The following is a 15,869-nucleotide window of genomic DNA, read 5'->3' as shown; positions in this document are numbered from 1 at the left end:
AAAATAGTTTTAATGTTTTCCAGCTGTAAGGATGGCAAGATGTGTCCTATGCTATGGCTACAAATCCGTATAGTATAGTGTTTTGATAGTTTGTTTACAAGCAGTTATCCTTGTACATTTTATCAGGCCAAAACTACTTAAATTAAAAGATATAATGATTCTGCCAATATAAAATTTTGAAACTTAAAAGGGAGTCTATGTGTCACTACAAGGAAATTTTTTTGTTTTTTTGTTTAGTGGGAATGATTAGCTTTGAATAGCTGTTAATTGCAATGAATAGTGTTAATTGCACTGTGGGTCACTGGGTGTGTTTACACCAAAGTTGGTTTTAGGTAGCCTGTGACATCTGTGCTTTAACTTCGTGTGTTCTGCCCCTGTGTCTCTGTCTATGGTGCTGAACCTTTAGAACTTATGCCGGTTCCTGGTATGCTGCCCCTGTGTCTCTGTCCATGGTGCTGAACCTTTAGAACTTATGCCGTTTCCTGGTATGCTGCCTCTGTGTCTCAGTCCATGGTGCTGAACCTTTAGAACTTATGCTGTTTCCTGTGTGCTGCCCCTGTGTCTCAGTCCATGGTACTGATGCTGTTTCCTGGTATGCTGCCCCTGTGTCTCTGTCCATGGTGCTGAACCTTTAGAACTTATGCTGTTTCCTGTCTGCTGCCCCTGTGTCTCTGTCTATGGTGCTGATGCTGTTTCTTGGTATGCTGCCCCTGTGTCTCTGTCCATGGTGCTGAACCTTTAGAACTTATGCTGTTTCCTGTGTGCTGCCCCTGTGTCTCTGTCCATGGTGCTGAACCTTTAGAACTTATGCTGTTTCCCGTGTGCTGCCCCTGTGTCTCTGTCCATGGTGCTGAACCTTTAGAACTTGTGCCGTTTCCTGGTATGCTGCCCCTGTGTCTCTGTCCATGGTGCTGATGCTGTTTCCTGGTATGCTGCACCTCTGTCTCTGTCCATGGTGCTGAACCTTTAGAACTTATGCTGTTTCCTGTGTGCTGCCCCTGTGTCTCTGTCCATGGTGCTGAACCTTTAGAACTTATGCCGGTTCCTGGTATGCTGCCCCTGTGTCTCTGTCCATGGTGCTGATGCTGTTTCCTGGTATGCTGCACCTCTGTCTCTGTCCATGGTGCTGAACCTTTAGAACTTATGCTGTTTCCTGTGTGCTGCCCCTGTGTCTCTGTCCATGGTGCTGAACCTTTAGAACTTATGCCGGTTCCTGGTATGCTGCCCCTGTGTCTCTGTCCATGGTGCTGATGCTGTTTCCTGGTATGCTGCACCTGTGTCTCTGTCCATGGTGCTGAACCTTTAGAACTTATGCCGGTTCCTGGTATGCTGCCCCTGTGTCTCAGTCCATGGTGCTGAACCTTTAGACCTTGTGCTGTTTCCCACGAACTTGTAGAACCTATGTCATTTCCCGCTTTATGTATTCAATTATGTATACTATGTTGTTTTAGCAGTGACTATTCTACAAACTCATAAATTATACTGGAAATTACATATCTAGTATAGTACTGTATAGTAATAATAATAATAATAATAATTTCTACATATGAATAGCTCTTCAGTTTCCTATATAGATTATGTGTCATTAACACAAAAACCAAGAAGAAAAAACATTCACTGAAAGCCAGACTATGTCTTAACCAATACAGTAAAATATACAAATCAGACATCAGTTTGATTGTGGAACACATCTGCTAATGTAAATTTAGAAATGTAAAGACAATCAACATTTTTGTCTAAACACTCTGATTTTGCTTAACAACATAAATGATAATAATTTACAATAATCAATCAAACAATAAATTGATAAATAAATTGAATTCAATAGGACTGTGAATCATTGAATGTACCTATTCAATTTTTTTTAAACATTTTTTTCTCCATTTTATGTCTCTGCATGGTGGAGAAACATTGAAATCCATTTACGTAAAGTTCCAAACACCAAGCAAAAATCATGGAAATTTAGGGCATACAGACTTTAAAAAAATTTGTTACTTTCCTGACTCTCTCTGTGGTGTGCTACAAATTAGGCAAATCTGCATAGTACACATCTTGGGAGTCACAGAAAATTAACACACTTTACGACAAATGATGTCAGACATACAGACATCAATGAAACAAGCACTCCTGCCATTATAATGCCAGCAAATGTTTGTTTTGCTTTCCTGTAAATATTGCATTACTATATAATCTTAGTCTACTAGCAGTTTTCAAACTTGAATTTCTTATTCTAACAGCCTTTTTTGGCTGTGTCATCAGTACATTTAGTGTGCATGTTTGAGCTTGTAGTTGTGTGTAGTATAACAAATGTTGTGTGGAAACTGCACTACATGCTCAAATCCTGCTTAAAATAAGTGTGTAACTGTAATTGGCACACAGCACCAGTCTTTCTCCTTGATTTTTTACCATCCATCTCTAGTTTCAATTTCATTACAATCACAACACCATTATTTACAATCACATGCATACAGTAAGTGGTACAGCCAATCTAGGACAGCTACATAGGGGTGTACATTATCTTTGTATGTCACTTATGTTGTTGTGCCTTCCCTTCCCTCTGGCTAAAGGCCGACGGGGAAAATTCCTGGTTACACACTGACTTGATGATTGGTGGCACCAGTGAACTTCAAATGCTTGAGTGTTTTCCCCCGTCACCCACTGAGCTCTATCCGCTGTATCTCCCTGGCTTCACTGTTTAGTGAACTCAATGCACTATCATAAAGTTACAGTGCAGATTTTTTGCCCTCAGCTGTCCCAGCATGCTCCTAAGCTACAGATGTAGATGCGGGGTCTCCAAATCTATACAGTAAACTGACAGTGTATATGGCATTTCTATATTTCAGCTAGTTAAAATCAATCTCAGGTTTTATGAAGAGTTATGATTGCACAAGACCACTTTCATGTATTTACACCAAATAATTGAGATGCATATCATGCCTGCCTTTTATGTGGTAATATGATTTTTTTTTATTTATAGTTTTTACTCATCTGCAGAGGTGATTGTTTTAACAATTGTCTGATACCATGTGCCACTGTGTGTCTGCCTGGAGGCAGTAGATGCATGTGATAGGCAGGTGGTGATTGAAGCCTTGATGGAAAAGGGCAATGAAAGAATAACAGCCCATATTTTTCTGTGAGAGGCCATGTAAGAACATATAAGCTCCTGTGCAACCTAGGAGCAGAGAAGGGAGAAAAAGAATGGCAGCGAGAGGTTAATAGCAACGAGAGGGCAAACTAACAACATCTCTGGAGAGTTCGTCTGGTAGCAAGCACACCTGATAATCTCCTTTCTGTTGACTCCTGCTTCAAGTAGCCTGACCCAGAAGACATCTGCATTCCCTTCTACCTGGAAGTTTCATCATGAAGGTCCGTCCCATTACAATATTAATGACCACAGTGAAGGATAATGTGTGATGGATCACCAATCATACTGCATCCAAATAGCATCAGCAAGAGTTAGAGACATAAATAATAAAGTGATTTAGATGCAAAATCCACCCTAAGCAGATTACAAAGGCAGTGGCACTGCAATCAATCGTCATTTTGGGCCAGTATGATGCATAGTAAGCAGCACAGGACACAGAAACTAAACTATACCAGGAAGAAGGAGAAGCGCAGAAGGGGATGTGCTTTAAAAAGATCACAAACACACTTAGAGGGAGAATATGTTCTGCATCAGTTTTGATGTCTAATATTACATATGTTTGTTGTGGGTAACTACAGTTGACTCACTATGTTATTTTTGAATATTTGTTGCACGCCCCAGGTGGGTGGACTTTGATGGCATAAAAGCTTTCCTTTCTCTTAAAGGTTTGCAATTTGGGCCTTTCTCATATTAAAATTGAGAATCATGTAATTGTAATTTTTTTTCTCATCAATCCAAAAGGGCGGGTTTTGATTTTATTGTGAGACGAGTCCAGTAACGGCTCATTTAGAACTTTACCTACAAAGGTTAGGCTGAGTCAAAACTCAGACATTTACAAACCAACCTTTAACTTAACTTAGAACTGTAAGAATGTTTCATAGGTATGCAATATGTGTGAGTACAGGATGTGTTACATACTTATAGTACATATGTGTGAGTATTTCATATGTATGCATGTGAGTATGTGCATGTTTCACATTTAACTGTAAGATACAGTTCATGTGTGTATACTGTATTTCACTGGTGTGTACATGTACAGTTGTTGATTTATTTCCTAAAGGGCCCCTTGTACGTAGCTGTGTTGTGTTTAGTGCTAATTAGACAATGTTAGCATGCTAACACACTGAAACAAGATGGTGAGTCACCATTACACCTGCTAAACATTAACATGTTAGCATTGTGACTGAGCATATTAGCACACAGATGTTAGTATTTAGCTCAGTTCACTGTCACAGGAAAAAGAAGGAAATGTGTACCTTACATGGAAAAGTTAAAGCTGTAAAGCAAATTGCAACATGTAAATTGTAACAGTTCCTCAAAGAATGCATTGAAAATCACAGCCTTAGCATTCTAAACCAAAACCCAAGGGGGAAGATTGTCTTTAATGTCTATCCAAACCAATCTTCCTGCATCTTCTCCAGCTGGCTGCTGTAATTCTCTGTATCATTAGTATTCACAGCCTTGCATTCACTTTGAAATTTGCATAGGTAATTCCAGCTATGTCTACAATAACTGCACAGCTCAGTAACTTTATTTTGAGAGTCAGGTTCAGAGGCATGAACAGTCATGAGTGAGAGGCCTTATGGGTATTGCAGTATTCAACTAGATGGGCCCCCTCTGTGTCTTTCATGTCCCCAGGTTTGCTTTTGAGGCTGCTAGCAGTCACTGTGTCATAATATATGTGTGTGTGGTTGCAGATGGGAAACATTAGAAAATTCAGGTTTGTGTTTCATCTAAATAACCGAGTGAAGACACTTAGCACATCTTGTATTAATCAGGATATTCTCTATTTCCCTCTTTAACTTTGTGTTTCCCGTCTTAGCTCCTCTCTTTCTTCCTGTCCATATTGCTCCATGTCCTTGGGGGTGATTAGAATGCACCCTGGTTGTCCGTCTCCTCCCTCATTAATCACACTCTGAAAGACTGGGCCAGACATTGAATGTACAGTTAGCCTGACCCAGTGCTCAACAAAAGTATCCATAACACCAGGTACAGAGTAGCACGCGGGCTTGCAGTCATATTGTACATCGACAGAACGAGGATTCCTTTGAGCTGTAATGTATTCAGAATATAAGAATGTATTTTATTTGCAGAAACAATACTGAAGAAATTTAAAGATTGCCACTGTGCTTTAATAAAGCCACCCAGGAAATCAGGGAAGCACATTTCCTCTGTCTGTTCCTTTCTTTATCCTTTTTTGCTCTCTCTCATACATCCTGACAAATGCTTTAGTGGGGCATAAGCCACAATGTAGACAAAGTGGGATGGCTTACTGTGCGGATTTTGGCAGAGAAAACTGAAGCTAATTCTCTGATTAGAAACCTGGGTTCAGAAGACAGAGAAACACTGAGCTGTGAATCAGAGTCAGACTCAGTGGGCTCCAGAAAGCTGCGTGCGTAGGCATATGTGTGTGCATGTGGGTGGGTGCATATGTTCATATGGAGAAGTCAGGAAAACGTCTTTTTTAGTGTTGGTGCATGTTTTCTGAGCAGGTGTTCATTATTTCAGTTATGCCACTCAGTAGTTATGACCATATATGATGTACATTTTCATAATGAAGAAAGTACTGTAATTAAATCACACATTCAGAGTTTAATTTTCCTTCACCTCTGCCACAGAGCAGCAGACCAGTATGAATTACAGTGAATTACAGTATATAAAATATATATATATATATATTTATGTGTCTGTATAAAAAAAACAACTCAAAACAATGCATTTATTCTAATTTGATTTGTTTATTTCAGTTTGAATAGTGTTACTCTGTTGTTCTTTTACAATAGCAGCAAGAGCAGAAAATCTTATATAATCTCATACAGATAAAAGGCTGCTAATTAGGAACATAATCAAAGCCTGCTTGATACAAGCAGCACTGGTACTGTTTCTTGAAAGCAGAACTACAGTCTTGCATCAGACACAAGTCATATAATCATAACACAATTTTGTTGAGGAAAACAAAGATGTACATTAACTCCCAATGTTCTGTTCTAGGTCCTGGAGAGCCACAGCTCCTACACTTCTCACTCCTACACTTCGTTGCTTTCAGGAGTCTGATACAGAAAATGGCACATTCCCTCAGGTGTTTAGAGACAGACTAAAACATGTTTAATACCTAAGTCTAACTGACCTTAAATGTAAGTACAGTAACGTCACCGTGTAGGATAGCACACCCTACATTTCTGTGTATTCCTTTGTTTGTGACCATTTAGTAGAAAAAAATTAACGTCATTTTTGTGTTTTGTCAACTTGATTCCAAGAGGGAAGCTTAGTTTTTAAAACCTACATTTTGGGTTTAAATCACATTAGATAAAAAGAGAACTGCACATTCTTATAAACCCCAAACACAGGTCATGGTTCCATTCAAATGTAGAGCAAAGTTTCACCAAACAGTCAACAATAAGCAATAAAAGAAAATGGGAATGAATCTGTTTCCATCTATTACTGTTATGCAGATATTATGAGTTAGCTACATTAATTCACATCTGATCCTTCAGTGTGCTGCCTTTAAGATCATGTAACACAAGAGCTGTAGTCAAACCTCAAATGCTGAAAAACCCAAGGGAAATTTAGAGCCAAGCATAAAAACTTTCCAGTGAGGTTTTTCTTTTTATGTGCAAAGAGAAAATGCACATAAAATCAGGTCAAGGGAAACACAGTAAGAAACTAAAGCCTCTGTCACCAAATCACATTTATGAACACATAAATCTTGAAGAAATATTGCAGTGCAACTAATGACTTTTTAAGGAGGTGAAGTGATTAACTCCTTTCAAAAGAAACTTTCCCTGCCTCAGGTTGTGACACGAACTGAAGTATAACATTGGTGCTGACATGAGTCAGTAGCAGAACCCATTTTCATTCCTGTCTTCATGTCTTCCAGCTGACCAACCAGCCACCTCTCAAGTCCCATTTCTTTCCTTTAGCTCTCTGACATTCTCTGAAGCTTCTGTCTTTTATTGTAGCTGATAGCAGTTAGTAAATAAAATGACAGGCCCACTGTGAGATGAACAGTGGGGACAGTGAGATACAGGATTAGCTTGAAGCCAAACAAGCATCCTGGCTAAGATGCACTCATTATTTTTACAGCTATCTACAGAGAAAGAACGAAAGAGGGAGAGACAGTGACAGAAAGTGTGACTGTCTTTGGACCACTGAAGAAAAGATAATTGCTCCCCATGCATAATCAAAGAGTTCTGTTTCGTACTGTGCAGATCTTTTTATAATACAGAAGTAAAACCATATGCTAGATATGCATGTTGGTGCATTGCCTGTTATGTTTAGACAACACATTTGGAATAAGCCCATTAACTGAAGAGCATTGTCTTTACTTCTTCAGGCTGAGAGATAATACTTCAGTAAGAATAACGTGTTGTGACAAGTGCACAGAGACCACTGCAGTTTGACCTTTACATCAGCTAAACAAACAAACCCTCATAACAGACCTCGCACAAACCTCCAGAATGGAAAATCTGCCCTTTAACACTTCGTAATAATTGATCCAGACAGTCATGTCTGCCTCTTAATTCACGTCGTAATTGTCAATGTGCACCTCAGACTGAACAACGAAAGAGAAATCCAGACAATAAATGGTGACGTATTGTGTGAGTAATGCTTCCTGACTTGTGATTAGACATGCAGTGATAATTACTGCGACCCCGCAGGGTTTATGTGGACCCACACTCAGGGCTCTGCAGCGTGGCCCCTCTTGCTCCCCCTGCTTAGTGCACAAAATAAGGCTCACTGGGGAGTTTACCCCCAGCATGAAGATGGACAGTATAAACAAAATCACATTAAAAAGAGCCCATAACCTTGCCCCAAGTCATTTCTAGCTGTTTACTTTTCCCCTCACATTTCCTTTTTTTGACTTTGTAATTATTCTCCCTCCATCTCTCTCACTCTCTCATGCTTTCATCCTCTTACTCACAAGGCCTTCTCGCCAATTATGCTGCAAAGCTGTGGGTTTGTGAAGCATTGCATCCAGTTGTTAGTGTGGAATACTGACTCACGGTTAGAGTGCAGGACCCAGCACTTGGGGTGCACTGTCTGCTAAAGGTCACGCTGAACATGAGGGCGGTTAACAACCTCAAGTTTATTGCAGTCAACACTTTGCATTAGCTGCAGCCAGGAGTAACCTCTCTGACACCATCCAGATACAATTTACAGTCAGACCATAACCATCCCAAGGTACTTGGAGCACTGTTTAGAGCAGTGGTGCATAACAAAACTGACCACTTGGCCTTTTTAGACCTCAGCCTGTGCTGTTTTGGGAAGTGAATGAGCAGCCACAAAACATCAGCCACATTGTCCTAATATTTTGGCAGCCGTTTTTTGAACATTCTCACTTATCTCTAAGATTTAAACTCTTTTACTCAAGCTCAGCTTCTTCTTTATCTGTCACCTCCTTGTGACTGCTAGAGATTTAATTAGAGAAATCAGTAAGGGATGTTGGCTTCTACCTGGATCGACCTCTTTATAAAAAGTTTCCTGAATATTTTTGCATATTCAGTGTAGATTTAATTAAGACACTGAACTCCCTGCTCGCTCGGTTATCCAAATGCATTTTAGATTAAGAGTTTAGTAGTTCAAGTCTGAGATACTCTAAGCCAACAGGATGACCAAACGTCCATTGCAGCTGTTGAGCGAGGGGAGGGAAAACACACAGCTGTCAGCTCTGTGTCTACAAGGAAAATGCAAATGAAAGCTGCATAAATTCAGGGAGGGGCTGTCATTAATAGGTAGCAGTTGTTTTGAAGTGCATTGCTAACCTTGACAGCTTCTTGTTGCTTGCTCACACATCCCCATTAACCTTTAGCCTTGATGGAGAAGACTGAAGTGGTAAACGTGTGGCAAAACTAATGACTATATAAAAGGAGGAATAGTTATCATCACTAAGTGGAACTCACACACAAGATGACTAGAACTGAATGATAGATGGGTAAAAAATGCACTAAAAACAGGATTACTAGTGTAGATTTACATTTTGTAGAATCAATACCAAGGTTTTAGTTTTCAGGCTTTCGTGCGTACCCATCAGTGGGCCTTTGCCGCTGATAGGTTTCGGGACTCAGAGTGCTTGAGTTGTAAAGTGTGTCACCATTTTCTCCGTAGTCTACCTGTGTGACAGAATTATTAATGAGCTGTGTCTGTATTTATGCACCTCATCTAACAGGGGAAGATGGGTTGCCTTCATTACTGAGAGTTGTGGGACCTCTCCTGTCAAATGAAATTTGAGTCTCTGCCAAGATGAGCGCTTGTTATAACAAAAGGGGAAATTCATCAAGAGTTAATTTGGTTTGAAACGATGGGTCAAGACAGCGTCAGTTTCGTCTCCTCGTATGTAGAGTAACTGAGGATCATGGGATCATGTGTATGTGTCTGAAAATGTTGTTCACTTTGTTGTCACAGAGCACCACACTGTGGTACACAGCGGTTATTACTGGCTGACACCACCAGTATGCATTAGGATGTAGTACTGGTACATATGATACATTCTTCTACACTTTGAGGCTTTTTGTGGTTGTTTTGTTTCGCTTTGGATTTGTTTTGCATCTGTTCTCGCCATTTGTCATGTTTTGCTTTTTTGCATATTTTGGGGTTGTTTTTTTGTCTCTTTTTTAGTGTTTTTGTATCTGTGCTTTGTTGTTTTCCATTTATTGTTCTTCATTGTTTGTCTTTTTTATTTGTTTTGTGGTCATTTGATTGAGTTTCCAATAGAAGGATTACCAGTCTTTTCACAGTTCTCTGGTCTAGGGGACCCCTGATTGGGTAGGACCGTTCGCTGATCCATCCATGTGTAAAGATCCAAGTTAAAAGTCAAGTGTTTTGTGGGAGTAAGTCTGTGGATGTTTGTGTTTTATGATGCTTCTTTGTCCAGATTTGACTCTTGTTTTGCAGTGAGCTCTCTGGCCGTGCAACACTGTTGTTGCGTGCTTTAACTACAGCGCCATCATTCATTTTTCTGACGTAGAACACCTCCATGTCCATTGTTAATCTACCAGAACGTGTACTTTGAAGCGTACTTTGTAAAGGTCTTTGCTTAAAAGCAAAGCTGACAATCTGCCATTTATCATCTCTGGTGCATTAATCACTCTGTTCTTTATGAGTTCCCCTTTATAACTCATGGCAGAAGAAATCACAGCCTTGTTAATCTCAGTGCAGTTGGTAGAATAAGAAATGAAGTGAACTCACTTGGCCTTGGTTCCTCTCTTTTAATCCCCCTTGGTTAAAATCATTCTGTGGGCAATGGCTCGATCGCTGTGTATCGCTTACACCCAGGAGATGGTTTCTCTAACTCCTGCCACCCTATGTGTGGTTTGTATTATCTCTGCCAACTGGGTGAACGGCTGTGGTGGTGATGTCATCTGAGATGAATTATATCCGGTAGCTGTATATGAATAACAATTGCAACTAGTTCAAACATTTGAATACTTCTTAATGTGATTCTTTGCATTCTGCTGACCCTGGCAGATGGAGAGGGAGAGCAGAAGACAGAAAAAACTGAGTGAGTAAGAAGGACAGAGGAGGGAGGTAAGAAGGCAAGCTAATACAGATCTGGATCTGAATAAGAACCAAATGAGGTCTTACTTGAGAGGATGTAGGCTGGAAATTTTTAATCATCTAATGTATGAATAGATTAAAGAGGGCACTAGTGGATCAGCAAGAAGAGTTTATTTCTGTCCAAACTTTAGAAAGCAGTCTCTACATTTGGTAAAAGAAAGATTTTAAATGGTCTATTCTCTTTATTGTGTATTTGTAGAGTTCAAAGGCACTGTCAGGGATTAAACATCCACATGGGATTAAGTCTTTCTTCAATTTAAGGCTTTTTTCAAATGTGTCATTCTGTTTTCCTGTTTTTACAAAACCAGAAAAATCAAAGCCACTCTAGGATGTCAGTGTTGGTGTTATGCAGCTGTTTGTTCCCACTGATTTTACTGTGTGTAACAGCTGACTTGTTTACTGTGCAGAAAAGCATTTAGGCACAAGGTTATGTTAAGATCACTTTAGCACATCAAAACACTTAAATAATTAATAGAGTTACTGCTGCTGTGCGTGCAGAGAGTGCAGCACCTGCCATTCAACCTGCAGACTGACGGTTTCAAACATACCTGCAAGCGATACGGGAGTGTCATCCGTCATTGTCGAAATGCTAGAACTTCTGGCAGCGCTTTACCACTGGCAGGTGATCTGCTGGCATGCCCACTGACATCACAACAGGCTACAGGGAGACAGGTGGTAGAGGAGTGCCCCATATCTTTAATTTTATGGAAGGAACATTTTATACAGTATATTGGTTCAGTGGTGTTTATAGATGTTTTGTGTTTATCTTTTCTTTATTTTTCTCACTGCTGTTTTACATTTTTGGAGCCATGACCTGTGTGTACATAGTGGTGGGTCTGATCCACCCTAAAATGCTTTAGCACCTATCACAGACTCGTCACTGTTTCCTTAAACTAAAAAATAGAGCAAAACATGAGGTGACAGACTCCTAGAGTTGTCCAACTGACATTGACTAGTTAAAAACCCAAATCCAATTTATGTAGGGCTTATTCAGCCAAATATGAAAATACTTTCATGCATAAACTCTCACTAGAGCTGCTTTCTTGCACCCTTTTCATTATTTGATGTCTATGATGCAGCTTTCAGATGTTCAGTTGGAGAAAACTGCCGCTGTTATGCTGCTAGCATTCCACTAGAGGGTGCCATTTCCTCCCAAGCTTTGGGTGCACTCTACACCTGGGCCAGAGGGGTGTGCATGCTGACATCCTGCTGAGACGTTTCCCACTGTTTTTGCACATGGATGTAAATGTAAATTTAATTCAGTTTTTAAATTAATATCAATTTTATTTGTATAGCACCAAATCACAACAACAGTCATCTCAGGACATTTTACAAAGTAAGGTTTAGACCTTACTATTATTAGTATTATTATAAAGGAAGAACCCTTAAAGGTAGAGAAGATGTCTTCCTCCTGAACTGAAACTGGTAGCTGGTTCCACAGGAGAGGAGCATGATAGCTAAAGGCTCTGCCTCCCATTCTACTTCTGTGGACTCAAGGAACCACAAGTAAACCTGCACTCTGAGAGCAAAGTGCTTTGTTGGGATGATAAGGTTCTATGAGGTCTTTAAGATACGATGGAGCCTTGTTATTAAGGGCTTTGTATGTTAGGAGAGGGATTTTAAATTCTATTCTGGATTTTACAGGGGGCCAGTAGACAGAAGCTAATATGGGAGAGATGTGATCTCTCTTTAGCAACATGTGACAAGATGTTTGTTTTCTCCTCCGGTTTTGAGATATTGTTCACAGTTAGTCCCTCTTTTGGCACTGATGGTCAGAGCTGGCAGCATTCTCCAGAACTGTCACTGGCAATGCAAAGATTTCATTTGAACCAGCGGTGCAGTTTCAGAGTTCACTATAGCAAAAGCAAAAAAAAAAAAGGAGCCTAAAGAAGTTATTTTGATCCCTCCTGTTTTGTTTTATATTTGAAACACCTCGAGCTTCACACTAAACTGGCCCCAGTTCAAACAAATGAGTTATTCATCCTAAGCATAACATTAGCGAAGACAGACCATTGGGCTGTGACAGACTACTAAGCCAGTTGCAGGAGTTGATTCACCAGATACATTTGCAATTACTCAGTGCCAAAAGCAGTGCCTGTCTAATGAGCTAAGAGAGGCTCTAAGTCATAGGCCAATGAGATGTGATGACTTGAGCAGATTTATATCCATCATGTAGGAAATCTTCCCCATGGGCAGCCACGGCAGCCCCTCCACTTCAGCTACAAATGAGGGTCATTTGTTAACAAGGAGTGTGTTTCAAATGCCAGCAGACTGTTGGAGAATGCTGAGCACTTTAGATTAGGTTGATGAATTTACTTTGTCCGGGAAGCTGTTCAATTCTTTAAAAAGGGTAAAGACGTACTTAGACTCTGTGAGGTTCCCTGAGATCCAGGGTGTATTCTGCTTTAGGAAGTCAGCACATCCATGTTAATGGTCCTTTGGGGAGATGTGTACTGTATAATGCATCAGACAAAAACAGTGAAATATTAAAACAATATAAAATATAGAAAAACTAAGGGTTTATTTGCAGCAGTAACAGATTTTAGGGTCAGGGGAAACAAGACAACCTTTGTAGCTATGGCTAACTTGTTGCTCTTCAAGGACATCTATAGACCCTATCGGACCCTAATGAGGGTCCGCTCGGGCTTAACGGAAAATCACGGAATGCTACGTGAATGGTGATAACCGACCCCCAACAATGTATACATCAAAATGTTCAGTGAAACCTTGGCTACAACGTCATTCATTTTTCCACACAATAAACACAGCAAAAGCAATAAAGCACAATAAAGCAACATTTCAGGTCACCTAGGGGGCACTGTGCCAGGCATACAATTCATATTTTAACGACTATAATCCATCAAAACACCGCTAAATAAAGCCCACACTTCACAGATTCCATAAATGCATCGGTAAAAACGCTACGTAAAAGCGTTACAGAGATACAAGCCAACAAACTTCAACAACAGACATCGATTCGCGAAAAGTACAGCGAAATTTCTCATCTTACCTGTGATGTTTTTATGCAGAAAAATAAGTTTTTCCGACACAAACACTGCATTTCCTGACTCACAAAATGGCGTCGGTTTGGAAAAGACCATTATTTCTAAGTTAGGAGGATTCTGGCTGGAGAGAAACAGGTTTACCTTGGTGCTGGCCAGAAACCCCCCTCCCCCCATGGTGCGGTCTTATCGACTGCCATTGGTCCACAATGCTGTCAATAAGGTCACAAACTCGATAGCCTCATTCTATAGGTCGAGAGGAATCCAATGAGGGGTCATTTGTCTGTATGCGGAAATCTGGGACCAAGCTATTGTCCTGCAAATAAGGAGAGCGTCATCTCTGGCTGTGTCGTGTTCCATCTTTGTTTACTCTTCAAAAACAAAACATCTAAAGGTATTTACACCTTCTGACAAATCTCACAAGTGTTCCCTTTCGTTTGACACCAAGAGTAACCAAATATTTATTTCGGGGAGGCGCCGTCGATTTAAATCCCCTGTAAGATATGATTCTTGTTACCATTGCTAACTCTGAGAGACGAGGCAGTCCAAATAACTTCAAAACAGTGCTGATTTATTCAAAGGATCACAGGTAAAACTAACATTACACGCTCAAGTATCTTGCACCTCTATCCTGCACGCAGGCAGATGTAAGATGAAAAGACCCTGAACCAAACCAGGCCTATACATTATATCCCCTCGGTTGGGCTAGCCCCATACTACACAGAAACGTCAACCGAGACGTCTCTGTTGCCAGCTCTGCAGCTGGTCATAGCAGTAGTCAAAACATGAAGCAAATCAATGTGTGAATGTGTGTCTAGTACATGTCGTGACTTAAACATAAGAACATATTATGGCTAAGGCTACAGTTATACACATAATAATAATAATATTAAACACCCTGTCTGCTGACAGTCATCAACTCTTCTCTCTAGTTATCCTTGACCAGATGTACCCTGTAGAAACTCATAAGCATGTCTAAGCATTTAACAGTCTAACTAGACATCCTATCTCCACTAAACATTTCTAATACATAAAGTATCTATCCAATTTCTATCTGACTAAAAATACCTAACACCCCCAAAACAGGCGCCGGGCTTATAGGTTAAATAGTGGCTTCTTTACACATCCAGCAAATACAGAACAACACTGGCATTCACTTTCAGTAATGTTTCAGTTCATGGTACAACTGTGAGTCCAATATGAACACTTTTTAGTGTCCTCCAACTGCTCTGGGACACATCCTGGTCTTTAGCTGTGATGTGCTCCATATGCTCACTGGCTAATCTCTAACTGTGTCTGTCTGCTGTTTGGTGCTGAGCAGGTGGTGTACAGTGGGTTCCTAGAAGGTTTTTCTTTTTGAAAACAGCTGCCTGAAAAGCACTAAGGGAGCAGTAAGAGTGAAGCAAAAAATTCTAATTAAAAAACTACTATAGAGCTGAGAGAAATATCAGAGTCGGGCCATATTCCTGTGATAAGGCTTAGTTATTTGACCTGATGTTATTAAAATGGTGTGGTACTTTAACACCTTCATTTAAATCATAGAAGCCTTGTTGCTGTTCTATTACTTTTGTTTGACCAACTCTTCTAATTACAACATCTTGTCATATGGATGGAAGAAAATTACTTGACAATAAGTCATATATTAATGTTCATATGTGGTGACTTCAATATAGATTTGTTAAATTCTAACAAGCACACAGGAACTGAGGAGTTTATTAACACAATATATAGATGCAGTTTATACCCAAAAATTACAAAACCAAGTAGAGTAACAACCCAGCATCCAACACTAATAGATAATATATTTACCAATGTTATTGACAGCAAAATGACAAGTGGATTACTTCTAAATTATATTAGTGATCATCTACCAGTATTTGTGGTTTATGATGGCCAGTATAGAAAAAAAAGGCCAAAAACAAATCTTTTCTATAGGAGGGTGACGAATGAACATGCTGTAAGGAGGCTAAAAGAGGATTTTATGGGGCAAAACTGGGAATCAGTTTACAGAGAGGAAGACTTAGATAAAGCATATGAGCAATTTTTAAATATATTTAAGAAAGTATACGACAGGAACTGTCCTCGTAAGCAGTATAAAAACAAAAGGAATTACAGTGGGAAACCGTGGATGAGTAAGGGATTACAGAATGCATGTAAAAAGAAGAATG

The 15,869-nt window shown here is 39.9% G+C and overlaps 1 protein-coding gene and 1 long non-coding RNA gene across 7 annotated transcripts in view; one reads left to right on the top strand and one right to left on the bottom strand.

Moving 5' to 3' along the window:
* The window catches only part of ralyl (RALY RNA binding protein like), a 76,998-nt gene that overhangs the window by 33,875 nt on the left and 27,254 nt on the right, over nucleotides 1–15,869 (top strand). The window contains exon 1 of one of the 5 annotated variants that reach the window (XM_020598563.1): nucleotides 13,917–14,095. The exons of the other annotated variants lie outside the window; for them this stretch is intronic. Within the exon in view, the coding sequence (XP_020454219.1) occupies nucleotides 13,969–14,095 (127 nt within the window). The 5' untranslated portion in view covers nucleotides 13,917–13,968. Of the gene's footprint in view, nucleotides 1–13,916; nucleotides 14,096–15,869 lie in introns of those variants that run through there. 5 annotated transcript variants of the gene reach the window in all.
* LOC109959326 (uncharacterized) lies at nucleotides 9,815–13,855 on the bottom strand. Of its 2 annotated transcripts, XR_002274822.1 has the most exons (4): nucleotides 13,710–13,855; nucleotides 13,062–13,152; nucleotides 11,248–11,357; nucleotides 9,815–10,526 (listed from the first exon to the last, which is right to left on the bottom strand). It is a non-coding gene; the product is annotated as an uncharacterized LOC109959326 (long non-coding RNA). The 2 variants fall into 2 exon arrangements; XR_002274823.1 differs by lacking the exon at nucleotides 13,062–13,152.

The sequence above is a fragment of the Monopterus albus genome, unplaced genomic scaffold, assembly GCF_001952655.1.
Source record: "Monopterus albus unplaced genomic scaffold, M_albus_1.0 scaffold3.1, whole genome shotgun sequence".
NCBI lineage: Eukaryota > Metazoa > Chordata > Actinopteri > Synbranchiformes > Synbranchidae > Monopterus > Monopterus albus.
Note: the sequence above shows the minus strand (reverse complement) of the source record. Positions and strands in the feature narration are given on the sequence as shown.